The sequence below is a fragment of the Panthera tigris genome, chromosome D4, assembly GCF_018350195.1.
Source record: "Panthera tigris isolate Pti1 chromosome D4, P.tigris_Pti1_mat1.1, whole genome shotgun sequence".
NCBI lineage: Eukaryota > Metazoa > Chordata > Mammalia > Carnivora > Felidae > Panthera > Panthera tigris.
Window position 1 is genome coordinate 2,081,841 of NC_056672.1, and position 26,779 is coordinate 2,108,619.

At 48.8% G+C, this 26,779-nt stretch overlaps 1 protein-coding gene across 2 annotated transcripts; it reads right to left on the reverse strand.

The window, feature by feature from the left end:
* Window positions 1-1,066: 1,066 nt before the first annotated feature.
* On the reverse strand, window positions 1,067-25,939 carry LOC122233142 (NUT family member 2G-like). 2 transcript variants are annotated; one of them, XM_042964602.1, is made up of 8 exons: window positions 25,898-25,939; window positions 8,590-8,701; window positions 5,931-6,648; window positions 5,317-5,445; window positions 4,836-4,975; window positions 4,090-4,376; window positions 2,287-2,403; window positions 1,067-1,924 (listed from the first exon to the last, which is right to left on the reverse strand). In XM_042964602.1, exons 2-8 carry the CDS (start codon window positions 8,603-8,605, stop codon window positions 1,169-1,171), a joined length of 2,163 nt encoding a protein of 720 aa, XP_042820536.1. In that variant the 5' UTR covers window positions 8,606-8,701; window positions 25,898-25,939; the 3' UTR covers window positions 1,067-1,168. The 2 variants fall into 2 exon arrangements, with proteins under 2 accessions (XP_042820536.1, XP_042820537.1); XM_042964603.1 differs by lacking the exons at window positions 8,590-8,701; window positions 25,898-25,939 and adding an exon at window positions 6,769-6,962.
* Window positions 25,940-26,779: the final 840 nt, after the last annotated feature.

The window sequence follows — 26,779 nt, forward strand, 5'->3', positions numbered from 1 at the left end:
ACAACTGGCCACGGACACCATCTTTCTCTGCCGGAGCCCCCTAAGACACCCGTGCCCAGTGATGGCTGATGACCGATGGAGGCATGGGTGCGGGCAGGCCTCCCCAAGATCAGCGTTGGGGGAGCATGGGGGCACCCTGGCCAGGATTCCCCAAACCAGCCTGCTCTCCCCCTTCCCGCCCAGCGCACAGTGACCTGTAGGACACCCCGCAGCTCGGAATGAAGAACAAACGTGCAGCCAGGACAGGGGGGCCACAGGGAGCCCGACTGCCCGGGTGCCATCAGAAGACATGACTCCGTCATCAGTGGGGACAGGCGTGCACCTGGATGCGAGGGAGTTCCCCACGACTCCATGGCTACTTTGAGGGGTTTCTTCTTAGGGGAGCAGGAGGAGGACTCTGGAGCCAACGCTGTGTGGCAGCCGCCCTGGCGCCCGTGACTGTCCTCATCCCCTGGCCTCCCGGAGCCCACGGTCCTCAGAAAACGGTGAAGCCTGGCTCCCTCCAGGCTCCCTGTGGAGGCCCAGTGAGCTGACCGGGAGGTGCCGCCTGGGACAGCGCAGCGCACACCTCGGCTGGTGGCCCCCGAGTCCCGCCTCGTGCTTTCCCCGAGTCCATCCTCACGGGGATGAAGAGGACCCCCCCATCCCTCATATTTCAACGGTCCCACTGGGACTCGAAGATGCTCCTCATACCAGGAGGCCAGAGCCCCAGAGCCTGTCCCCTGAGGCCAGGCCTTCTGCCCTCCCTCAGGCCCACACGGGGAGCCTTGGAGGAGCCAAGGAGGATGTAGCCTCCCCCCAAACCCCCCCCTCCCCGCCCCAGCTCAGCCCCATGGCTGGACGCCGCAGGGAGGCAGAGGGCAGCTCCCGGAGAAGACAGGGCTGACTGCAGACTGCACTCTGGAAGATGGTTGTGGTGCAGAGGGCGCCCATCCCTGGATGTTCAGGGACGCACATGGTGACCGCAAGCCCCTGGAGGCCCCTCCCAGACCCCTTCCCTCCGGCCAGGGCATCTCCATGCAGCGGCCCAGACGCATTTCCCAGCAAAACCATCTTTATTCCCACGTACACGCAGCGCCCCTGGGGGCTGCTGCCACCCCGCCCGCAGTCGTGCCCTCCCCCTCTCCCCCCAGCCAGGATCAGCACTGAAGGGTGGGCCCAGGGCTCCCTAGGGGCTGCAGTGCTGCTTTTTCCTCCTCCCTGGGACAAAGGAGCCACACCTTCTCTTTGGAGGCAGAGAGGGCCCAAGCAGCCCCACGGCCAAGGCCCGCACCGAGCCCCTGAGGCTGGCCCCTGCGAGGGGCGTCTTGCCGGCAGCGGCCAGACCCGCACACAGAGCCCGCTTTCTGGACTTGGCAGCTGGGGGAGCGGCTGGGCCGCGGCCTATTCTCTGAGCAGCGGGGGCCTGGGGAGCTCCCCGCGGCCCGCGCCCTCCAGGGCTGGGGAGGCCCGGGGCCGGAGCAGGACTCTGGGAGAGCCCCCAGGGCAGCAGGCTGTGCCGAGAGGCCAGGAGGAAGGCCAGGCTGGGCAGCTCCTCCTCGTCCTCACTGGACCCATCTGCTGGCCCGCCAGGCTCCCTAGCAGGGGGGGCCTCTCTGAACACGGGGGCATCCCTGGGGTCCGGCCGAGGAGGGGTGCGCCCTGGCCCCTGGGGAGGAGAGGAGAGCCCGCCAGCCCGGAGGGCAGGCAGCTCCTGTTGTCCTGGAGACGCGGCAAAGGATCTGGGTCTGCACGGGTGCGCGTGTGCCCGGCTGTGCCTCCGGAGGTCCTGGCACTCGCTCTCTGCTGGGCAGGCCTCACGGCTGACCCCTGGCCGGGCCCTGGGCTCACCCTCGGGCCCGGAGCCCAGTGTCGCTGCACAGTGACTCGGGGTTGTGGGCACACCGTCCTCCACCGCCAAGGCCACCAGTCTCTTCTCTACCAGCTGGGAGGAGGGAGGTGACGGTGACTGGCCAGCACGGGAGCGTGAGAGGGGAGGTGGGACGGTGGCACGGGGGGCGGAGGGGGGGGTGGGAGGAGGGGACGGGTGGCCCGTGAGGCCCTGGCTCTCCTGATATCCCCCTGAGTCCCTCCCTCCCTCCCCAGGCTCCCCATCCTGTAGAGGCCATTCTCTGCTCAGTACCTGCCCTGGAGCTCGCCTCCCCAGTGCCATGCCTCCTAGGCAGGGGAGCGGGGGACCGCGTCACATGTGCCTGTGTACTGAGTGCCCCCCTTCCCCTGGCTCACCTGGGTCCCCTCCCTCCCCTGGCTCAGGTCCTCTCCTGCGTCTCTCTTTGCCCTGCTCACCTCTGCAAGGGAGAGTCCTTCCTCCTGCTCCAATTGCTCAGCGAGGGCCAAAAGATCCAGCTGTGGTTCTGAAGAAAGCAGTTCTGCCAGGAATCGCGGGTGAAGGACTGCCTCCACCTGGGACAGAAGGAACAGGCTGTGGGCACCTTGGCAGGGGGCACCTGTGAGCCAAGGAGGACCCGGAGGGAAAGTGGGAACGTGAAGCCCCACCCCGCCTTCCGCACAAGGCAGGATGTTTGAACCATCAGGGTCACTGGCTGCACGCACACGCAGACAGGCGCACACGCACACACACACATGCACACACAGGCACACATGCAGACAACACAATTTCACACACGCATACACAGAGAGAAAGCCTATACATACATACATACACACATAAAAAAGACACACAAACGCATATGCACACACACCCCCAACACATATGTGCCCACACAGAGACACAGAAGCATTCAAATGGTAGACACCAACATATCCTCACAAACATATGCATGCACACACAGACATGCACGTACACATACACAGGCCACACACAGACACCCACACAGGCTCACCCACACCTGCACATGTGCACACACACACAAGTACACACACATTCATGTACACAAGTACCCACAGAGGCACACTACACATAGGCACAAACACGTGCATGGACGCACACACACACACAAGTACACACAGGTGCACCCTACACGCAGGCACACTTACATGCACGTAAGCACATTCACACAAGTACACAGACATACAAACCCTTGCATGTACGTCCATGCACCCAAGTACACACCTGCACACACACACAGGCACACACACATGCATGTAAGCACGTTCACTCAAGTACACACACATACAAACACTTGCATGTATGTACACGCACTCAAGTACACACACGTGCACACACATACATGGACGCACAAACACACAAGTATACACATATGCATACACACAAGTACCCGCAAGCACACTACACGCAGGCACACACATGCACGTAAGCACATTCATACAAGTACACATACAAACAAACCCTTGCATGTACGTACATGCACACAAGTACACACACGCACACTACACGCAGGCACACACATGTGCACGTAAGCACATTCACACAAGTACACGCACATGCACACACACACATGTAGGCACATGCACACAAGAGCACACACACATGCACCCTATACGCAGGCACACACACACGCACGTAAGCACGTTCACACAAGTACACACACAAACACTTGCACGTATGTACATGCATTCAAGTACACGACCATGCACACACATAAATGGACGCATATGCACACAAGTATACACACATGCATGCATACAAGTACCCACACGCACATGCACATAAGCACATTCACTCAAATACACACACATACAAACCCTTGCATGTACGGACATGCACGCAAGTACACACACGCACACTACATGCAGGCACACACACACACACGTAAGCACGTTCACACAAGTACACAAACACTTGCATGTGTGTACATGCACTCAAGTACATGCCCATGCACACACATAAATGGACGCATATGTACACAAGTATACACACATGCATGCACACAAGTACCCACACGCACATGCACATAAGCACATTCACTCAAATACACACACATACAAACCCTTGCATGTACGTACATGCACGCAAGTACACACACGTGCACACACACGTGCCTGCACACACACAGCTCAGGAACGAGGAACAGAGCTTGATCCCAAAGGCCTAGGCACAGCCCCACTCCGGGTGTCGGAGTGGCAATGCCTGGGATCTTCCAGACGCCAGGCTGTGGGCCAGCCCACCTTGGTGATGAAGTCTTCCTGGGAACACAGCTTGTCAATGTAGCTGAGAAGACCCGGGTCCAGGTAGATGGCGTCCTCGTCCTGCTGTGGCTCCTCTCCGTCCTGTCCCCATTCACCCGCTAGCGCCCCCGGGGCTGAGCAGGCAGGCCCCAGCAGCCCCTCCATGATGTCCACGTACTCTCTCACAGCCTCAGGGGGGATCTCCTTGGGTGCCTTGGGCTGCGGGGGTCTGTGTGGCTGCGGGCAGGGTGGCCGGGCCCTGGAGCCGGCCTTCCTGGGAATGCAGGCTGAGGCAGAGCGGGAACGAGGGAGGAGGTGAGAGGGGCTCCAGCTTGCTTGTGGAGAGGGCAGGGTTTGGGGGACACTGATGTCGGTGGAGGGCTGGGTCAGGGCCACCTGAAGCCACAGGCACCCTGGGACGGGGGAGCCGAGGGGAGGATCATCTAATAGCGTCTCCTGTGAGCAACAGAGGACCCACCGATTCTCCAAGGGTCTCCCCCCGCAGCCCGCTTTCCAGGCAGAGTTTCGTTGGGTCCCTTGACAGGGAGGTGGGAGAGTAGTCACCAACTTGGCCAGGTCAATATCTCACGGTGACAAAGGGCAGCTACGACCCCAGGCTCTCTGCGGCTGGTTTGGTTGAAAGACCAAGGCCCACGTGAAGCAGGAGACAGGACGTGGGGACGGCGACCTTCCCTAGGCCCCACTGCCTTTGGCCGCCAGCTCCCTTGGGAATGTGGGTGCTGTACCTGGCTGCCGGCCCCCCTCCAGGGCTGGGGACCCCTGGGTTCCAGGCTTGGGTGGGGCTGGAACAGATGGGCCCTGGGCCACCTTCACCCACTGCAGCTTCTGAATCTGTATCTCCTCCTCTGCCTCAAACTCCATGAACCTGGGGGTAAGGAGACCCAGGCCACACTGAGGAGGGGCCCTGCCGTGGAGCCCAGCAAAGGCGGAGGCCGTGGGGGGACCGGAAGAGGCAGTGCCCGGCAGCGGCAGCCATGGTCCTGGCCCCCCAGGAGACAGCAGGCTGGCCGATCCAGCCCGGCCCAGACACAGCGGGGGTCCCACCTCCCCGGGGTCGCAGGTTCAGCCCCCATCCTGAGACCTTCACATGGAGGCAGGGGTGGGTGTCGATCAGGTTGGGGTTGAAGCCTGGGCAGGTAGGTGAGGAGGACCCTGTGCTCAGCCCGGCCTCACGCCCACCGGCCTGGGGCTGGGACCCTGACTCACTTTCCTGCCATCTCGTAGTAGATGACCCGGTCAAAGTTGCTTCTGCACTGCCACTCCTGCACGGCCCGCCACACTCCCTCCTCCAGCGTCATGGTGGGCTTCAGGCGGGCCAGGGACCGAAGCACCGGGCTGCAAGCCCTCGGGGTCAGGCGGTGGCTGTGGCCTGGTGGCCCCCACCCTGCCCCACTCCCGCCCTGTGCAGCACGTGTCCCCCGCCCACTGTGACTCAGTGCTGGCAGGTGACAGGCGGTGTCTGGCCGTGCAAACCAGCCCCCTCCAGGCGACCACTGTCACTGCCTCACACTGGGCAGCCCTGGGCACTGGGCTCCAGACTGACCACCCCCCGCACTTGGATCAGGGAGCTCTTTGCCCCCGGACCCTGCGTTCCATAATGACGATACTGAGCGTGCCGTGCCAGGCAGTGATCCGGTCCCCCGGTCCCCTGCGCGAAGTGCCGTCACCCCGTGTCCGGGGGGGGGACCCCAGAGGACCCGCGCCGCACTGCCTTCCCAGAGCGGCACTGGCTCACACCCTCCTCTCCTCACCCTGAGGCCCCCGCCCTGGGCACACCCCAGGGTCCTGGCTGAGGGCAGCGGGGGGCAGAAGGCGCTCACATGAGAAAGCAGGAGAGGGCTTCGGCGTCGGGGCTCTGCGGGAGGTGCCTGCGGGCCAGGACCTTGAAGCACTGCCAGCGCCTGAAGTTCTCGTACACACTCTTGGGGCTACAGGAGTCCACGGGCGAGGCCTTGGCGGGGCCGCTGGCCAGGCTGCCCTCCCTGGCAGCTGCGGGGGGCTGCGGCCCTGCGGTCACCGGGGGCACCATGGGGGCCAGCCGGACAGCCATGGGGGGAGCCTGAGGCCGAAGGCCTGGGGTGGAGCCTCCCTTGCCGGCCCAGGTGCCCCCGATGGCTGGGGCGGACACGCTGCTCTCCGCTGCCGACGTTGCCAGGAACAGGGGTGTGGGACACGCAGCACCCCCACAGAGGGCCCCGGGAGGACTCCAGCGAACGGGGGCCTGGGTGAGGACGACGGTCTGAGTCTGGGGGGCATCTGCGGGCCCCCACTCTGACCTGACCTGGACGATGGCGTTACAGGCCCGGGTCCCACCTGGGCCATGGACGGCATCTCCTGCCACCAGCGGTGTCCTGCAGAAAGTGGGCAGCACCACGGGGCTGCCAGGCGTGAATGGCGGGGTCACGTGGGGCGGCGAGCGCTGCCCCCGGGGTGACCAGTGCGAGGCGCCAGCAGCAGGTGGGGGAAACGGCTCTGCCGTCAAAGAAGACACGGAGGCCTCCGGGTCCATGGCCACATGCGGTCCCAGCACTGGAGATGCTGTGGACAGAAGGGAAGGGCCGGATCGAGTCGGAGAATCGCAGCCAGGACGCAGGATCCTGGGCCCCTTTGCTCACTAGGGAGGGGGATGGGGAATCGCGACACGGGAGGGACACTTACAGGAAAAGGTGCGGTTTGCAAGTGTCCTGGAGTGACTTCCATGCTCTGGCCTCCAGACGACATTTACTGTCCCCACCCTTCTCAACAAGACAGCCTGCCTGCCTGGAAGAGGCAGCCTTGGCCAGCACTGACTCTGGGAACCTCCCCAGGACCCCAGACACCACCCTCCATCCTCACGGGCTGTCCTCCTGGACGAGGGGCTGGGTGGACATCTGCCCTGTGGGAAATGCCCTCGGCCGGCTCCCAGGCAGCTTGGGTTCTGCTCCCAGGTACGTCCGAGTCACCCGAAGGGCCTTTGTGAACGGGCAGCGTCTAAACCATTTGGGCCCCTCTCCTGCTCAGACCCCCAAAACCTGACGCTCAGTATAACTCCCTCCCTTTCTTCCCGTCCTAACATAAGAAAACAAACGCTTGTAATATCTTTCTCCCTATAAACGCGGCCTCCAAGCCCCCACGTAACCCCGTCTTAGGAAACCCCACAGCCCACACGCATCACGGGCCAGGTTCTGCCGCCGCTCAGCAGCTCGGATCCTGGGAGAGTGTGAGGCGGGCGTCATGTTCCCTGGTTCCTGTCACTCGCAGCCACGGTGGCTACAGAAGATTAGCAAAGGGCAATGCAGAGGGGGCAGCGGGGCTGTTGGGGTGGGGGGACTCTGGAGCTGGGTCACGTGGGACTGGTTGTGGGAATGCAGGCTTCTGTGGTCTTCCCCTTCCAGCTCCAACAGTGAAAGTGAAGACACACGAGGAGCCCAGCATGAGCCCAGTGCCAGAAGGAAAAGGGGCTGGATCCTGTGCCTGTTCATGAAGAACCCATGCAGGTCCTCGTTCGGGAGGACAAGGGACACACCTGCACATCTAACTGATCAACAGGTGTCCCACGACATGTGATACAACCAGAGAAGATGGTCCTCCCGTCCAGGCTCCCCTCCTACCCCCTGTAAGGAGGACTCAGCTTTCACAGATGCTGCTTGGGACACCCAACCACGCTACACTCTGTTCCCCATCCACGGCACAGGGACGAGGAATACAAGCAGACTCTTCACCTCAAAGGTGGCTCCCAGGGCTGAGGGTTGGCCAGGAAACACTGGACAAGATGAAGCAGGTGGAAGGACTGCACGTCCTCAAGAGGAAGAGGGACCCAGAACAGCTGAGGAACCCAAGGCCTGCCTTGGTTGAGGCCCCCGGATGCCCTGTCCCTGCTGAATCTACGAAAAGGGTCACCTGGGCTGGGGAGAAGTCAGCTCTGGGCTGGAAGGAGTGGAAGTCCTGGGCCGGGGGTGTTAGAGGAACTTCCAGCCCCGCTCCCGGGGAGGACACTGGCCATAAGACCGCCCCACTGAACCACGTCCTGGCTCAGACCATCTCCCCCCACATCCCGATCAGGCACTATGGAGACCCAGAATCTGCAGTCAAGTCCCTTGGAGGGTATGGTGGGGGAGGTCCAGGTGTCTGAGGAACACCACACCCGGCTGTCCTTTCCCTGGGACCCTGCCTGTGCCACCACCACGACACGATGCCACCTCTCCTACAGACTGTCAAAGTGGTGTGTGACTCAGAGACACGCAGTGTGCCTGCCTCCATCCGTTCTCCACACCCAGGGCGTTTCCCCTACGAGGTCTCGACCCGGCCTCCTCCCCAGGGTCCTTGCAGGTTTCCACGGGCTCCCAGCCTCCCAGATGAGCTGTCCTTGGCCCCCACCCTCTTTCCCTACTCAACCCCCACCCCCGCCCCCATGTGCCCCTGTCCAAGCGTCACATTTGAATCCCACGGATTTGAGGGATGGCAGGCACGCAGACACACCTGCCCAACCCACAGGCTTACCTCCTTCTGAAGCCATCCCCGCAGGCTCGGGCAGGGACCACTGCTACCCTGCAGCCACCACAGTGAGAAACGTCGAGTTCAGGTCCCAGACAGCGACCTGCTCCAGCAGATGCTCAAGATCCAATTAAGGAGGGAAAAGTTTGAATGTAAACAGGGACAGAATGTAGGGCTCCTGACATTCTGCAGCGGGGGAGGGGCCGAGGGCCAGGGCCCTGGGTGGGGGTGGGGAGACATTCCCTGAGGGCTCTGGCAGGTAGGCAAGGACCACAAGTCCCTCTCAAATGACACAGGGGCAACACAATTGCTGTGTGCCTTTTGAGGCAATTTATACAAGTTGCTCAGATTCCGAGCACCGAGGTGTTACTCGGTGGTCCTTTGCTTCCGTTTTCATCCATCGGCCGAGTTTGCGTCCCTCAACGCACTCTGCTTCCCACCTGGCTCTTGACTCACTTCAACCGAGGCCGGACTTTCTGAACAAGATTCAGAACATGTATTCTGATGAACACATGGGTCCTGAAGGCCACATGGAACGGAGCTTCCAAATTAGCATGGTCTCAGCAGATCCTGCGTGCGTGCTTGCACATGGGTCCTTCTGTCCTCGCCGCCCTCCGGCGCTGGAAGCTGCTCAGCCTCAAGCAGGACGAGCCTTACTAATGCTCTCCTCTGCTGGAAAGCCCCAGCCTATCAGACAAAGGTCGTGCAGCCTACACATGCAGGACCAGAAATCACTACTTTTTGTTTCCCAGCATCCTGTGCTGTCATTCAACATTGACTGTTAACATTTCTCCTTCTTTTAGTGGAATATCTCAAAGAATCAATAGCTTTGTGTGGTTCAATGTCAAAGGACATAAAGGAATATGCAGTGATGACTCTTCCTCCCACCTCTTACTCCTGGGCACCAAGCCCCTTTCTCGCAGGAAACCAGTGTTATCTGTGACGTTCAAAGCTTCAGAGAGACGGATTATGCAACTAAGAGTACATGTCAGCTATTTTCATTTTCAAAAAATGCTTGTATTTTTTTCTGTGGCTAAAAGTTGACACATATTCCAAAATATGTGTGAGTGTGCCCAGTGATTGACTTTATGCTGATACTGTGGCTCCTGTCCTTATTTCTGGAGACTGGATTCTGGGAACATGTAGTTCAACAGTCCTTTACATTTCAAGGACCCTGTAGAATAGGGTGGCTGGATTTAGCATATGAAATAATGGATGCTCAGGTGAGTTAGAATTTCAGATAATAGGGATCAGCTTTTAGAATAATTGTGTCCCATGCAATATTTTGGATATAACTTTTAATGGAAATTTGTTCCCAGTTGATTTGAATTTTGCATTTAGCTGGGGTTCTGTACTTTATGTGGCATCTCTACCCAAACAGTGTAATATATTCAGCTAATATTAGTCACCCTGTGAGAAAGAGAACTTGGATTAGGAGACTCAAGAGTGCTACTTTGAAAAAAAAAAAAAGAGTGCTACCTTGGCTCACCCACAAAATCATTTGCCTGCGCACGCACGTGCACACACACACACACACACACACACACAGTGTCTATAGGCTCTTTGGGTGATATGGAATTTGGAGGCGCCAAATATACAGAATTGAGTATCTGGAATTAATGGGACTAAGGACAGAAGTAAGGGTTAGGAAACCTTCCCCTCCCTAACATCCTACAGTCCTGGTTTTCCTAGGGGTTAAAATCAATCCCCATGAAATGGATGTGCACCTGCAATCTATCCCTGACGTCCAACCCCCATTCACACAACCAGCTTCCTCTAAGTCCTAATTGGCCAATGCTAGCCTGGAAGCCCTGCGCACGGGGTTGTGTATTTCCTGTCTGCATGAGAGACCCTTGTTCTTTGGAATCCATGCTCATCAGTGCATGTGGCCCTATCTGCATGAGAATCATGGGAGCACCTCTTTAAAGTCTTGTTTGATTCTTCTTTTCAAATTGCACATCAACATCAGTTTACTGGGAAGGTTCAAAATGATATGAAAGAGCATTGGGGTTTTGTGTTGTCAGAAGAGAGGACTGTCAGGAAATTGGCCAAGGGTGACGAGGGTTAAGAACCTCAGTGGTTGTCACCAATCTCTTGGGAGACCTGCTTCACTCCTGCTATCACAGCAGTGCAGCTCCTAGGATGGCAGGGTGTTGGGGAAGGAAAGGGAGGTTTAGAGGGATGGCTCCACACTGAACATACACTGAAAAAGACTCCTGGTTAAGGCACTGAAACAATTCCTTGCCCCCTTGAGGAAAGTTGACTCCAAAGGCCACCACTGTGTGGAAACTGAACAGTGGACACCCTGATGCGGAAAGGCACCGGACTTTGAGTTCGGGACCTGGAGTTCCTCCCCTCCCCCTGCTCCGTACTATGGTCACGTAGGAGAGTCATTTCCCAATTCCTCTCCAATCTCCACACAGTTTCTAAGTTTTCTCCCAACTCCCACCCTGACAGGGCCCAGGGATTATTTGTATTAGCACTTCTGGAGTGTAGGACCAGCCACCCAAAGCAGGTGAGCTCCACGGTGCAGCCCTTCAGGGCATTCCCCAGGCTTCTCCCACTTGCAGTGTGGAAGGGACTCTCCACAGGCACCCATCTGTGTGTTCTCTCTGGCAGCTGCTCTGAGCACGCTTCCTGGACGTGAGCTGGGGAGATGAGCTGAGAGCCATTCAAGCAAATCATAGTGAACTTTATGGCAAACATCCCTGCTGGGCATTGAAAAAGTGAACAACTTGCAGGCATGTCTCAAGACTTGAGCTTTTATCAGGGGAAGGCTGAAATGGGTTTCAAGCAACAGCTTTGTTTTAGAGAGTTTTGAGGCAACATATACTCAGGCACTCGTGAAAGCAGGCTCCTTCTTGTTTGCTCCCTTTGTCCAGTCAGTCAACCAGTTATTGCTAAGATTCTCACTCATGGCTCAGAGGTAGGACTTGAGTGACCCTTCTCAGGGCCACTGATAAAAGATTACACTGCAGAAAAATTCTCTGGTCCCAATTCTGCAATCATTTTCGAACACTTCGAAATCTAGAGTCCAGAGTCTAGATGGCATCAAATGAGCCCAAATGTAACTTGGGAAGACTGGTCCTAGGAGGGAGTAAGAGCATTCCTTTAGACCCTGATCTCTGGCCGTTCCCGCATTAACTTCTGAGACAAACCCATCTCTGGACACGGATCACAGGCCTCAGAAGAGGGGTGGCCTTCCACACAAGCAAGGACGTTAGCAGAGTGGGGGATATCATGCTTGTGTCTCTTGGAGTCTGCAGCCCGTGCACTTGGGGGTGTGCCGTGCGAGGTTTCATCGTTCTGCTGTGGCTGAGAAATAGCACGAAGGTGGCAAGTGGCCACGAAGAGGTTGTGGAGGTTGCAGCTTCTCCCAAGAATACTACAAAATCTGGTCAAGAAGTGGAGTCTTTTTCAAAAAATCAGTTGAAATTCTTCGCTGTTTTGAAAAGGAGGGAGGGGAGGGCAAATCGTTCCCAGCCCAGCTGTGTGACTGCATCTGTCCAGCAGGATCAAAGGCAGAGCACAAGCCTCTAAGGAGACGTCCGTGCATCCCACGTACTGAGCAGCCCGTGTATCAGCAGCTACACCAAGCAACCTAACCCGGCACAGGCGGTGCGTTCGGGAAACTCCGGGAAAGGAGGCGGGGAGGGAGGGGGCCCTTGGAGTGTTCCCCAGGTCTGCATTCTCCGCCTGATCTGTTCCTTCATGGAACCTTCGGGCTCGGGCGTCCAAGGGGCACAGCGCTTGTGGAAAGGCGGGGACGAGAAGAGGGACGGGCGGTCCCGGCCGAGGGCGGCCGTGGCCCCACCGGAGGCCGTGGGGCTGCAGGTGCACCTGGTCCCTGACTCGGTGGGAAGGCCGCGTCAGAGGGCGCGGAGCGCACGTGTGCGGTGTTACAATCGCCAGTGCTGGCTTCACAGGCGCCGGCTCCACGGCTGGACGGCCATAAAGAGTCCGTCCCGTCTGAGCTCGAGCCGCCCGAGTGGCTTCCCAGCGCGAGAGGGTCCCCTGGGGTCCCACCCCGCAGGGACCTCCAGGTTGGTTCCAGCATATCCCGCGTCCTCCTGCAGGCACACGCCCAGGGGGGCGGGGCTGCAGTCCCGCTGGTTGTAGGTGTGGGCGGGGCCCAACGGCCCTCCCTGCTGTGGGCGGTGCCGTGGGAGGTGGCCTTGTGCTACATGTAGTGACTTAAACTCTAAGTTAAAGTTTCGCGGGGTGTTAGTTGCTCAGGCGAGGCCGTGGTCATCAGTGTTAACACCGTTGTTTGTGTTCGCGCGACTTGTGTGGTAGCCGGAAGTAAGTACGCTCGGCGACTACCGCCGCGATGGTGAGCTGACGTGCGAGTTTATCTGGGCGGTTTGCGGGTGCGGGTGTGGACCGTGCGGGGCTGCGGCCGGTTCTTGGGAGTCAGTGGCGGCAGGGTCCGGCGGCCGTGGGTCCGGGGTCGGGTGTGTGGAATGGGCGGGTGGCGAGGAGACGTCGTGGTTGGCGTCTGAGGGTGCAGCTCCGCGAGGGAAGCGGGGCGCAGGTGGCACTGATGCGGGAGCGAAGGAAAAACCAACATCAGTACGTAAGATTCCGTTGAGTAGGTGGAATTTACAAGGAAGAGTATTGTTTTCTGTTTAATCGTAAGTTATTTGCACATCCATGGTATCATGGAAGTGAAATACGTGTGTGTGTATTTGGGTCCGGTGCAGCTGGTTCGGATTCTGAAGCCATTGCCAGCACACGCTGCTGCCTGTTCCTTTGGGATTTAAGGTGGTTTATGCTTGTGTTCTGTGGGAGTGAGGAGACTGTGTGGGTGAGTTTGTAGTGCAGAGTGTATGTATATGTGTTCGTGGGTTGTTGAGATTCAGTGTTTATCTGAGGATAAGTTTTGTGATTGGTTGGAGATTGGGACGTTGTCGGTGGTTGTATCTGGAAATGTGGTGTATGTGTGTTTGTGGGTCTCCTACAGATTGTAGGATTTCATGGGCAGTGGTGGCTTTGTACCTGTCGTATTAAAGAGTCTCTTGGAAATATGTTTACATGGATTCTTAGTTGAGGTTTGTCTTTTTATAGAGTTGATGGGAATGTGACTAGTATATCCGCATCTGTGTGTTGGTGATGTGTATGTGGATGTTTGGGGTTAAGTGGGAGACACGAGTGTGTTTCTTCAGGGTGGGGTTAAGTTTATTTAGCGGGTTTGAGTTGTAATTCAGATGTAGTCCGGGTGTTTGGGTTATGTGTTTGTAATTTAGGACTTTGGGATTGTTTGTGTATGTATGTTATTCCCCTGAATGTTGGCAGTTTGTAGTGTCAGGTTTGGACTGGCAATATTGGGGAGAGTGTGTTTGTTACTTTTGGTGTAGGGTCTCTGCATATTTTCTATGAAAATAAGTAAAGAGCTCTCAGGCACTACCAGTCACTCCCATATGTAGACCCAGTAGGAAAAAGCATACCTGACTACTCCAGCAGTAGAAGATTTTCTCCTTGCCCAACAACAGCCCAGCCAATGGAAAACTGCCACCACATCAAACTCTTGACCTTCTCCAGCGAACTTTGATTCAAAACCACTCCTCCCAACTTACTCCTTTTATAAAAACAAGCATCTCTTTTTGTTGTCTAGGCTTGCCTATGGTTTGCCATAGTTTGCGTGTTCCAAATTGCATTTCCTCTGCTATTCCTGAATAAAGTAATTTTGCTGGTAAAATGGCTGGCTATTTTTAAGGTTGACATTTTGAAAAGTGGATGGGTCCTTTGTGCGCTCAGGACATGCTGTATTGTTACATGTGTTTCTTTTGTGATTTCCAGGAGTTGTGAGCACATATCTGGGGGGTGAGGACAGTATGTGACTATTTCATAGGTATAACTGGCGGTGTGTCAGATATGTGCAGATGAATGGATTGTATGGTGTGGGCTTAATCTGTATTCTGGAAGATGGTGGAGTTATTGAGTATATGAGAGTCTGATTATGTGTATGTGGGTTATGTGAAGCTTTATGTGTATTGGGAGGTATAAGGTGGTTTGTTTTCACATTTGTAGTGTGCTGGGTAATTTGTGATATATTTGGGGCTTGTGAGAAATGTGTGTTGTCTTTGTATTCAAGGAGCATGGCAGATTGGATGAATATTTTTTATGGTGAGTGTTTGCATTTTTCATTAGGGGCTTATTAGTATGTATCTGGGAATATTTTTGTATTGACAGAGTAATGGAGTTATGTGTTTATACAGGGGAGTTGGAGAATTGTATTTGTATGTACTGAGGGTGCATAATATGGCTTTGTGAGTACTTAATTGGGGATCTTTCATTGGGGACTTCAAAGGGTTTTATGTGTGTTTATATATGATGTGCCAGAGGTGTTTCCTTGTTGTAGGAGTGTATACTAGTTTGTATGTACATTTACCAGCACACATGTGAATTTTGTAAGTTTATTCATAGGGTTTGGGGTTGTCTGGAATAGTCAAAGTTATCTCCTTTGGAGAATGCTAGGGTTTTTGTACATTTTGGGGATTGTTTGGGAAGTGTGGTGGTAATGTTGTATTCTGGAAATGTGAAGATGATGCATAGCGTTTTGGGTGATGTATTTAGAGATTTGGAGTGTGTGTGTGGGGGTGTGTGTTTTGTGTTCACGTGTGGAAGTATGAATGTAGAGTGCAATGATTGTTGGTGTTTTGTGTGTATCTGTGAGGGTTCTATGTATATTTATATTCATGGCTAGTTTGTGAGTATGTGTGTTCATGGGTTCAGGGATTTGCTTGTGTCACTTCTGGAATGTAATGGTTGCAGAATTTGGCTAGTTGGCTTATATGCATGGTTTCAGCATTTATGGGGTAGTCTTCTATGGACTTGGTAAATTAGGTTTTTTTTTGTGGCTGTGTGTGTATTTGGGTTCATGGTAGCTTATGGGGTGTGTATTCTACAAGATGTGGGAGGTTCAGTGTATATATTTTGAAACAGTCTGAGTAGGTTGTGTTTGTGTTCCGGAATGGTAGAGTATGTGCATTTTAGAGCTGTGATATTATGGGAATATTTTGGGGTGGTTCATGAAACAACTGGGTACTTGGTAGTTTTTGAGAGCCTATGTGTCTTTTCAGGGTATTCACTGTAAACTTTTGGGAGCGTGTTCATTGTTCATGTTTGTATTTGGGCACCAGTTGTGTGTGTGTATATACTTGTAGGTGTGGCATGTGAGTATTTGAGGTGAATCAGGTTTTGTCTGTAAAAATCTGGTTAGTAAGAGGTGGTTTGTAGTATATTCAGGGTGCAGGTAGAAATTGTATGTATGTATTTAGGTATATGAAAGGTTGTATATTTTGGAGATATGCAACATTCTTATTTTGTATATTTGGGTAAAAGTTTAGGGTATTACTTGGGATACAAGTGAATTATGTGCACATGTTTTTGCGAATGAGGATAGGGTGCACTGGAACTGGCTTGTACTAGCTTGGAATAGTCAATGGTGCATATCTCTTCCCAGTTCTGTGACATCAGGTGGAATTAGTCATGCTGAGAATATGAACACCAGGCAAATTGTTAAATGCCACAGATTAACGCTTTACCACCTACCCCTAAAGATCATTTTATTAAACATTTACCAGAATTTAACCACTGGTGTATGGGGGTGTGGTGCGTGTGAAGCAAGAAAGAGAGAGAGCATGAGTGTGAAGCAAGAGCGAGAGAGAGAGAGAGAGAGAGAGCATGGGGGAGAGGGGCAAAGGGAGGGAGAGAGGGAGAGAGGGAGAGAGGGAGAGAGGGAGAGAGGGAGAGAGGGAGAGAGAGAGAGAGAGAGAGAGAGAGAGAGAGAGAGAGAGAGAGAATCCCAAGCAGGCTCCATGCCTGGCATCATGACTTGAGCTGAAATCAGAGTCGGTTATGGTTAGAGTTAGCTTTTAGGGATTAGGGTTAGGGTTAGGGTATATGTCTTGTATTTTGCCGCTCAGACCTCTCCAGATGGTTAGGGTTGGGTTTAGGATTAGGGTATGTGCATGCAGTACAGAAACCTCTCCAGAGAATAAAATCCCAGACTTCTGCTGGAGTGAGAATAGACACAGTAGAAATCTAGGGTAGTTCTATTTTTAATTGTTTAAGGAACCTCCCTACTGTCTTCCACAGTGGCTACACCAGTTTGCTTTCCCTCCAACAGTGCATGAAGGTTCCTTTATCTCCACAACCTTACCAACACTTGTGTTTTTGATTTTAGCCATTCTGACAGGTTTGAGTTGATAATTCATTGTGGTTTTGATTTGTATTTGATAATGAGTGATGTTGAGCACATTTTCATGTGTCAGCCATCTGTATGACTTTGGAGAAATGTCTGTTCATGTCTTTTGCCCATTTTTAAATTGGATTATTTGTATTTTTGGTGTTGGGTTTGTATGTTATCAGAGATGCCATTTGTAGATTGTCTTTTATTTTTGTTTCCTTTGCTATGTTGAAGATTTTTATTTTGATCTACTCCTAATAGTTAATTTTCTTTTGTTTCCTTTGCCTCAGGAGATATATCTAGAAAGAAGTTGTTATAGCCAATATCAGAGACATTACTACCTATGATCTTCTCTAGGATTTTTATGGTTTCAGGTCTCACATTTAGGTTTTTAGTCCATTTTGAGTTTATTCTGTGCATGTTATAAGAAAATGGTCTGGTTTCATTCTTTTACATGTAGCTGTCCAATTTTCCAAACACCATTTATTGAAGATCTTTTCACAGTTTAAATCTGAAAATCTATACCTATTAACTTTCCATTCTCCTCTCTACCCCACACCTGGCAACCATTATTTTTTCTCTTTGTGAATTTGACTACTCTATATACATCATATAAATGGAATCTTAAAGTATTTGTATTTTTGTGAGTGGCTTATTGAATTTAGCCTAAGGTCCTCAAGTTTTATCCATGTTGTAATACATTAGAGAATTTCATTGCTTTTAAATGCTAAATAACATTTTGTTTTATGTATATAGCACATTTTCCTATGTGTTTATTGGTTGGACAATTGGGTTACATCCCACATAATGTGACTAATTCTGCTCTGAACATGAATGTATAAATATCTCTTGAAAACCTTGCTTTCGTTTCTTTTGGGTGTATTCCCAGAAATGCAGTTGCTGGGTCCTATCATACTTTTATTTTTAATTTATTGAGGAACCTTCTTACTGTTTTCCACAGTGACCATATCATTTTATATTCCCAATAGTGCAAAAGAGTTCCAATTTCTCCAAATCCTTGCCAAATCCTCTCGTTTTTTTCCAGTAGCCATCCTGATAGGTGTAAGGTAGTATCTCATTGGAGTTTTGATTAGCATTTCCCTAATGATAAGTGATGTTGAGCATCTTTTCACATGCTTATTGGTCATTTGTTTATCTTTTTTAGAGAAATTCTATTCAAGTTGTTTGCCCATTGTTGAATCAGTTTTGTTTTCTATCAAGTTTTAGGAAATTTCTACATATTTTGGATAGTGATACCTTATCAGATGCATGATTTACATGTTTTCTCCCATTCTATATGTTGTGTTTTTATTTTGTGGATAGTGCCTCTTGATGTCAAAATGTTTAAATTTTCTTAGTGCCCCAAGTTCGTCTATTTTTTGTTGTTCCCTATGCCTTTGGTTATCCTATCCAAAAAATCACTGCCAAAGCCAGCGTCATGAAGCTTTAGTCATGTTTTCTTCTAAGAGCTTTATTATTTTAGGTCTTACATTTGAGCTCTTTATCCATTTTGAGTTAATTTTAGTATATTGTGTTAGGTAAGAGTCCAGCTTCATTATTTTGCATGTGAATATCCAGTTTTGTTGAAAAGGCTGTCCTTTCTCCATTGAATAGTCTGGGCACTCTTGTCAAAAATCATTTGACTTCATATGCAAGGGTTTACTTCTGGGCTCTATATTTGATTCCATTGGTCCATATTGTGGTTTCTTTATGCCAATACCACACTGTTTTGACTCCTGTAGCTTTGTAGTAGATTTTGAAATCAGGAAGTGTGAGTTTTGTTCTTGAGATTGTTTTGGCTATTCAGGGTCTCTTGAGATTCCATATGAATTTTAGGATAGGTTTTCCTATTTCAGAAAAGATATCATTGATACTTTGGTAGGTATTGCATTGAATCTGTAGATTACTTTGGGTAATATTGACATTTTAACAACACTTAATCTTCTAATCCATGAGCATGGGATGTGTTTCTATTTATATCTTCTTAATTTCTTTCAGCAACATCTTGGAATTTTCATTAGCTTTCATTGTCTCCTTGATTAAGTCAATCCCTAAGTATTCTTTTCTGGTGCTATTGTAAATGCACTTGTTTTTGTAATTTCCTTTTCAGATTGTTCATTTTTGCATGTAGAAATGCAACTGGTTTTTGTGTGTTGACTCTATATCCTGATACATTGCTGAATTAATTTATTCTAACGATTTTTGTGGTATCTTTCTTTAAGGTTTTCTACATATAATATGTTCTCTGCAAACAGAGATAATTTTATTTCTTTTTATTGCCTGATTTCTCTGGCAAGGACTTCCAGTGCCATGTTGAATAGAAGTTGTGAAAAGCATCTTTGCGTTGTTTCTGATCTTAAAGGAAAAGTTTTCAGTCTCTCACATTTGAGGATTATGTTTGCTTTGGGTTTTTCCTTTATGGCTTTTATTATGTAGAGATAATTTCCTTCTATTCCTATCTTGTTAAGTGTTTATATCATGAAAAAGTGTTGAATTTGGTAAAATGTGTTTCCTGCATCAATTCAGATGATCATGTTGGTTTCTTCATTTTGTTAATGTGGTGTGTTGATTGAATTTTCTATGTTGAACCATCCTTGCATTACAGGAATAAATCCCACTTAGTCATGCTGTATAATCCTTTCAATACCCTGTTGAATTCTGTTTGCTATTATGTTGAGATTATTAAGTGTTTATGAAAGATATTAGTCTCAATTTTCTTCTGGTGGCTTTTCTGGCTTTGGTATCAGGGTTATGTTGACCTCACAGAATGAGTTAGGAAGTATTCCCTCCTCTTCAATTATTTGGAAAGTTTGAGAAGGATTGATTATTCTTTAAATGTCTAGTGAAATTCACAATTGAAGCCATCAGGTCCAGGGTTTCCTTTATTGGGTATTTTTTTATTAGTAATTAAATATCCTTACTAGTTATAGATCTATTCAGATTGTTTCTTCATGATTTTGTTTTGATATGTCTTGTGTTTCTAAGAATTTGTGCATTTCACATGACTTATCCAAATTTTTTGTGTACAATTGTTCCTTTTATTCTCTTACAATCCTTTTTATTTCTGTAAGGTCGGTATTATTGTCCCCACTTTCATTTCTGAATATTATTTCTGATTATTTGAGTGTTCTCTTTTTTTCTTAGTCCACCTAGCTAAATGTTTGTCAATTTTGTTGATTTTTTCAAAGAACTAGTTTTCAGTTTCATTATTTTTTTATTCTCTATTTCATTTATCTCTTTTCTTTATCATTTCCTTCCTTCTGATAGCTTGGGTTTAGTTTGTTCTTTTTTTTGATGTTTGTTTATGTACTTAGGAGGGTAGAGAGTGAGGGAGAGAGAGAATCCCAAGCAGGCTGTGCGCTGTGAGCACAGAGTCCAACGTGGGGCTTGAATTCATGAACCGTGAGATCATGACTTTAGCCAAAACCAAGAGTCAGATGCTTAATTGACTGAGCCATCTTGGCACCCCTCTTTTCTTTTTCTAGTTCCTTAAGTTGTAAATTTAGGTTGTTGGTTTGAGATCTCTTTTGTTTTTTAATGTGTTCATAGTTAGAGATTTACCCCTTAAGCACTGTTTTCATTGTATGCCGTAAGTTTTGGTGTGTTGTATCTTCATTTTCATTCACAGCTAAGTATTATCTAATTTCTCTTGTGATTTCTTCTTTATCCACTAGTTGTTGAAAACTGTTTAATTTACACAATTTTGTGAAGTTTTCATTTTTTATGTTACTGATTTCTGTCTTCTTCCCACTGTGGTTAGAGTAGATACATTGTATGATGTCTATTTCTTTAAATCTCAAGACTTAGTTTTGTTCCTAACATAGGGCCTATCCTAGAATATGCCCCGTGAACACTTGAGGAAAAATGTGTATGCATTTGTTGTTGGGTAGAGTGCTCTGTATATGTTAGATTCAGTTGGTTTATTATGTTGTTTAAGTCTTCTGATTCCTTATGTTCCATCTGGTGGTTTCATGCATTATTGTCAGAGGGATGTTGATGTCTCCAACTATTATTGTAGGACTGTTTCTCCCTTCAGTTCTGTCAGTTTTTGCTTCATATACTCTGATGGTCTCTTATTAGGTGCATAGATGTTTACAATTGTTTTATTTTGCTGTGTTGAACTGTTTATTAATGTATTATGTTCTTCACTATCTCTTGTAACTGTGTATTTAAACTCTATTTTGTCTGAGAAATAACAAGTGCTGGTAAGGATGCGGAGAAGAGAGAACCCTTATGCACTGTTAATAGGATTGTAAATTGGTGAAGCCACTGTGGAAAGCAGTACGGAGGTGGCACACTCCCACTCTCACCACCACTCAGCTGCTGGCAGGTGGCATGGGGACAATGTGAACATGTCTTGTAACTCACCTACAGGAAAGTTGCAAGGATCCCACTTGGGAAATGTGATCATACTTTGTAAACATTTAAAAGTGGCAAGAGAGAAATCTTATAAAATAATACAGCAGGCCTAACTGTCATAAAAATATAGGCCTGTACATCCATGAGACCCAAGCAAGGTTCATTAGATCAGCTAGACTTTATGAAGTGGAATGTGCATTTCTAACTGCAGCTCCCTAAATATCACTTAAAATTTCACAGATTTGTATATCTGGCCTACATTTTTGTTTGGGTCTTAGATACCTGATAATACAAATATCAAGGCAATAAAAAAATTAGTTTTCTTGTTTCATGTTCTGTAGAATAATTATAAGTGTTCTGAAAATTATACAGATTTAAAACTTGAAGACAATTTTGGACAAAGAAAATAATCAGTTTTGGTTTTTCCACTTATCTGCCAATTGAGTAGTTTTAGAGAATAGAGAATTGTAACATTGTATGAATAGCCTCAGCATAAACAGAATGCCATTTTAATGTAAAAATCCTCTCTCATAACTGATGGACCAGAGAGCCTTTCAGATCCAAGAGGTCTTAGGACTTCTGGCAGAGCTATGCCTTGGGTGCCTTAATTATCTCAGTCACTCCTGAGACTGACAGTGCAGTGATGCCCTGCCATATCATTCACGGATTCAAGTCCAAACCCCAGAGGGACCCAGCTGAGCATAGGCATGTGGTAGGTTTTTCTAACATTCATTTTTATTTTTATAAACAAAATCTTTTAGAATGACTTATAACTTTAGGTGTGTAGGATTTTTCTTTTGTTTTTCTTTCATTTTTACCTGTCTGTCCCCAATTGTCCCCCCCACCCCCGCTTTTTCTTTCTTTGGGTGTTCACCTATTAGCTCCTGAGTGGCTCCTGCTCTGAGTGCTAACCACCCTTTCTCAGGCATTGCAGTCAGCGTCAGGTGGGCTGGGGTCAGCATCCAGGAGAACAGTGATGGCAGCATCCTGATTTTGCAGCAGTGCTTTTGAGGGGCTTTTGAGCAGACTCATAGTATGCTAATGGGCTCTGGCATTTAGGAGTGCCCAGACACATTGACCAGGAGATTTGTGATCTTAAGTCAGCTGAGAAACGTCCTCAGGTATCTTGAGGGGATGAGAATGAAGTGCTCCTTCCCCTTGACAGAGATTCTGTCCTGGGAAGATTCTACTCAGGCTTTTATGAACTTTTCCAACCAGCTTCTTCTGAGTTCTCTGCACTGTTCAGTTTTAGCAAGAGTCCTTCTAAGTCAGTTCAGCTGGAGTCTCCACCCTTGGTATCTGGTTAGATTCCTCATCCTCCACCATCCCCCAGGTGGTGTCTGATCACCCTGGCCTGCCTCCAGCAAGAATCGTGTGAGGTCTGTTTAGCCCTGGTCAAGGACAGGCTGGGATCATACACACACTTCTGATGTTCCTTCTTACCAGACCTTATGGCGACTTCTGAAACTTTGTATGAACTCCTCCCATTCTCCAAAAGCTGGACTTTGACCTCTATCATAGCAGCTTTGACTGACAGAGGGCTTGGTGGTCAGGCTGCAGGGACTGTGGAATGTGGGATGAGTAGGGGTAGGGTGAGCACAAGCAGACACAGAAGGGTTTAGTGGTCAGAAGAGATGCAGGACCATGCACAGGCCAGAGAGGCACTGGGACATGCTGGGGGTACAGTACCCATTCACTGTTGGCGGTAGTAAAACCTGTATAGTTTAGGTCCTGCTTAATGAACACACATTACAAGGGAGATATTACTGGGTTTGAGGAGCCTGTGAGGACTACAGAAAATGCCAGCTCGACACAAGTGACAGCACACAGTTGTTAAAGCATTAGCCATCCTCTCCCTTTAACTTGCACGGAACAGCTTCTAAAGCACACGTTCGCTCTGTAAGCACTTTCACGCCTCTCTTCTAGTCCAAGACAGTCCTGCAGGAATGCATGTCCTAGGATGGCCTGCATCCTCCACCCTCAGTGGAGTGGAGGGGGTGGCTTCCAGTGAAGGAATGATGCTGCTGTCTGCCCATGTGTTACATGGGTGCACGCGTGTTTCTGTGCATGCACACCTGAGGGATTGAGGGGTGGAAGAGTGCAGTATGTCTGTTTGGTTGTGACTGCATGAAGGCACAAGGGACTCTGTATAAATGCTTGTCTCCAGCATGTCACAGACCTAAGGACATGCACGTTTCATCACCTGTAAGTCTGGACCTGTGTTGTCCAGTACGATAACCACAAGTCACATGGGGCTATTTGAATTTAAGTTTAATTAAAATTAAAATTTAAAATTTAGTTCCTCGGTCACACCAGCCACATTTCAAAGTGTTCAATCCATATATGGTAGTGGCTGCTGTATTGGACAGCACAGATTATAGAACATTTTCATTATTACAGAAACTTCTACAGGACAGCCCTGCCCTAGACTGTGTGTTTGTGCACCCATGTGTTTTTACGTGTCCTAGTTCATGAATGTATGCATTGGTTCATGTGCTGCTTGCATCTGTGTACCCAGAAGTGCCTTCTTGAGTTCACATCTCTATGTATGCTGCTGGCTCTGCAGATGGGATAATGGCTGCAGGGAGTCACGTAGGGTTAGAGGTCCATTTTGGACAGAGTTCAACTCTCTGAGCTTCAGTTTCCTCACATGTAAAATGGCAACAGTAATCCTTTCCTGATGCTGGGTTGTTGTAAATGGTGCTGTGCTGATCATTATCATCCTTATTTCAGATATAAAAGACATCTTAGAGATATATTCCAAAATACAATGTGAGTGATTGCTGTGTATGACACCCTTATAATGATTTTTCCTGAACATCTCTAGTGGCAAATATGTTATTAATGGTCACCTCCAGATGCTGGGAGAGTTGCTCATTATCCTGAGCTGTAATCGTCCATCTCTACCAGCTAACACTAGTTTTCCTGTCAGCATACATGCAGTTTTTATGATAGTCCTTGAGTTATTGGAAAGCAGTGTCTTGTCCAAATCTTCTCCACCAAAAGATCACTTCTACGCTTCTTGCCAATCTGATAATCTCTTCTGGTATGTCATGTTTGTAAAGATCCCTTTGCTCCTTGCTTCCAAAAGTGTGGGCCCATCAGACTCCCTTAAAGTGTGGTCTGATTGGGCTATCAGTATTTGTACTCATTAGTAGTTAGTTGATAATACAAACAAGTTCTGCTAAACCTTTTGATGATTTCCAAAGGCTACAGTTGAAAGTTGAAAATTAGTAAAGTTCTCTTGTTAGAAGAAAAACGTGCTTTCCTGTTAATTAGAAGCATTCCACATTGCTCAGTTTTCCTGCCCGTTATTAAAGAGGACTAGAACAAATATACATGTATCTGCTCTTAATGAGGCTAAAAGGAATAAAGTAATATCATCAAAGATTTTGTTTATAGCAGCTCTATCAACAATAGCCAAATGATGGAAATAAAGCCCAAATGTCCATCAACTGATGAATGGATAAAGAAGATGTGGTTTATATATACAATGGAATACTACTTGGCGCTGAAAAAAGAATGAAATCTTTTAATTTGCAACAACGTGGATGGAACTGGAGGATATGCTAAGTGAAATAAGTCAGAGAAAGACAGATACCATATGACTTCACTCATGTGGAATCTAAGGAACTTAACGGGAGGGTGGGTTAAATGGACAATGGCATTAAGGAGGGCACTTTTCGGGTTGAGCATTGGGTGTCATGTGAGAGATGAATCCTGGGTTCTACTCCTGATGCCAGGTATGCTGTATGTTAGCTAACTTTAAAAGAAATTAATAAAGTCCTAGCTAAAATCTAAAAACAGAGCCATAAAACCTGTTATCTGTCGTTTCCAGAAGGAATTTTGAGTTCAGGAATAAATGGAGCCCAAACCATGTTGGGGAGAGTTACAAAGTCTTTAAGTCATCTTTGAAGACCAGAGTTTCTAATGGTCCACTCTTCACAAGAATTCATACTGATTTATAGAACTGTAGATTAATCTGATTCATATAACTATGAATTTGTACTGATTCATAGAACCATGTATCCACATGGACTCCTAGAACCATGTCCTACTGATATCTTCAATTCCACTCCAGCAGCAGAGTACATTATAGCCTTCCTCCTTTGCTTTGTTTGTAGTTTCTTTTTTTAATGTTTGTTTGTTTGTTTGTTTGTTTGTTTATTTTGACAGTGCAAGCACATGTGTGGGGAGAGGCGGAGAGAGAGAGAGAGAGCAGGAGAGAGAAAGAGAGAGAGAGAGAGAGAGAGAGAGAGAATCCCAAGCAGCCTCTGCACTGTTAGCACAGAGCCCAACGCGGGGTTCGATCTCATGAACAGCGAGATCATGACCTGAGCTGAAATGGAGAGTCAGACACTTAACTGACAAAAGATATACCCAAGTGCTCCTCTCTCTGTTCCTTCAACCCTATTTCCATTTCCTCGTCTTAACCCCTTGTCCCTTCCCAGCTCTATCATCTCATTTGTTTTTAGTTTGTATTTTCTTTAGGGTTTTTTTTTTTGCACATGTGATAGATAACATGTATATTTTCTTGTTTCCTGTTCCTTCTTGTATGAAAAGTAGATACTTCATGAGGAAGTTTTTGCCTTTTAAGTCTAATCCAATACCTAGACAAATGAGAGAATCTAAACATTTAGCACCTTCGGGGGAACACATAAGGAATGAAGCTTCTAAAACTAATCTGAATTATGGACTCTACTTTCTATTTTTCTTTATCTGTAAACATTCTTGTCCTGCATATGGGTGCCCAAAGGCACTTACCATTCAACCTACGTGTAACCACAAAACAGCAGTAGCCATCCTGATGCCACTCTGGTGTGTTGAAACACTCATCTCTGTTTCTAAACTAAGAGTGTATGTAAACTTAAGAAACTTCCTCTGCTAGGCAGACACAAAAGTTCAGGTTAAGCAGATGGATCTCTGATGCCACTCATCCCCAAGATTCTGTGACTCTTGTTCCCATGGTGTCATGGTTCTAATATTCCAAACTGTAGGAGACTCATTTTACTGAGACATTTACAGGAAGCCTCACTCTCCTGTCTTGACCTTCCTCTGCCAAAGTTTCACAATGGGTGGAATGGGCTACCCAGTAAAGAAGAGCACCTTGAAAATAGGAGATCCCATGTACCTGAGGAAGGCCCTTGTGAACAACCTTGGAGAGGAGAAGAGGACTAGACTCCACATTCAGAAACTCCAAAAGGCTTTAAATATCCGGTTCAGGGAGATTGATAAAGAAAAAGCAGCCCTGAGGAAGTTTTTGGGAAAGCTTCACAAGACAACTGGCTATTTTCCTTGACTGCCCTTCTGGTGACCAGTGCCACTATAGGTGAAAAGCTTATGGAAAAGGCTCAATACAAAACACATCTGTGTCCCATGTTATCTCTGTGTGACCCAAGAAAGCAGTACAAGGAACCACTGAGACAAGGTGGAGAAAAAAGACTATACAGTGGAAGATCCAAGTGGAATGTCTATAAGGGAGTCAACAGATATCACCTACAAAAAAGAGAATAAGGCCTTCTTGTTTCTAGATGATCCTACAATTCCCATAACTTTACAACTGGAAGTGGTAACATGCAGTGCATATGCTGTTTCCATTCAAACTTTCCTTGAGACGAGAATAAAGCTTAGCTATTGTAGAGATCT

Coding starts and splice junctions, on each gene's coding strand:
- LOC122233142 (XM_042964602.1), bottom strand. Junction 2,404..4,089: donor AGGAAGACTTCATCACCAAG/GTGGGCTGGCCC, acceptor CTTCTGTCCCAG/GTGGAGGCAGTCCTTCACCC. Junction 1,925..2,286: donor AAGGACTCTCCCTTGCAGAG/GTGAGCAGGGCA, acceptor CCCTCCTCCCAG/CTGGTAGAGAAGAGACTGGT.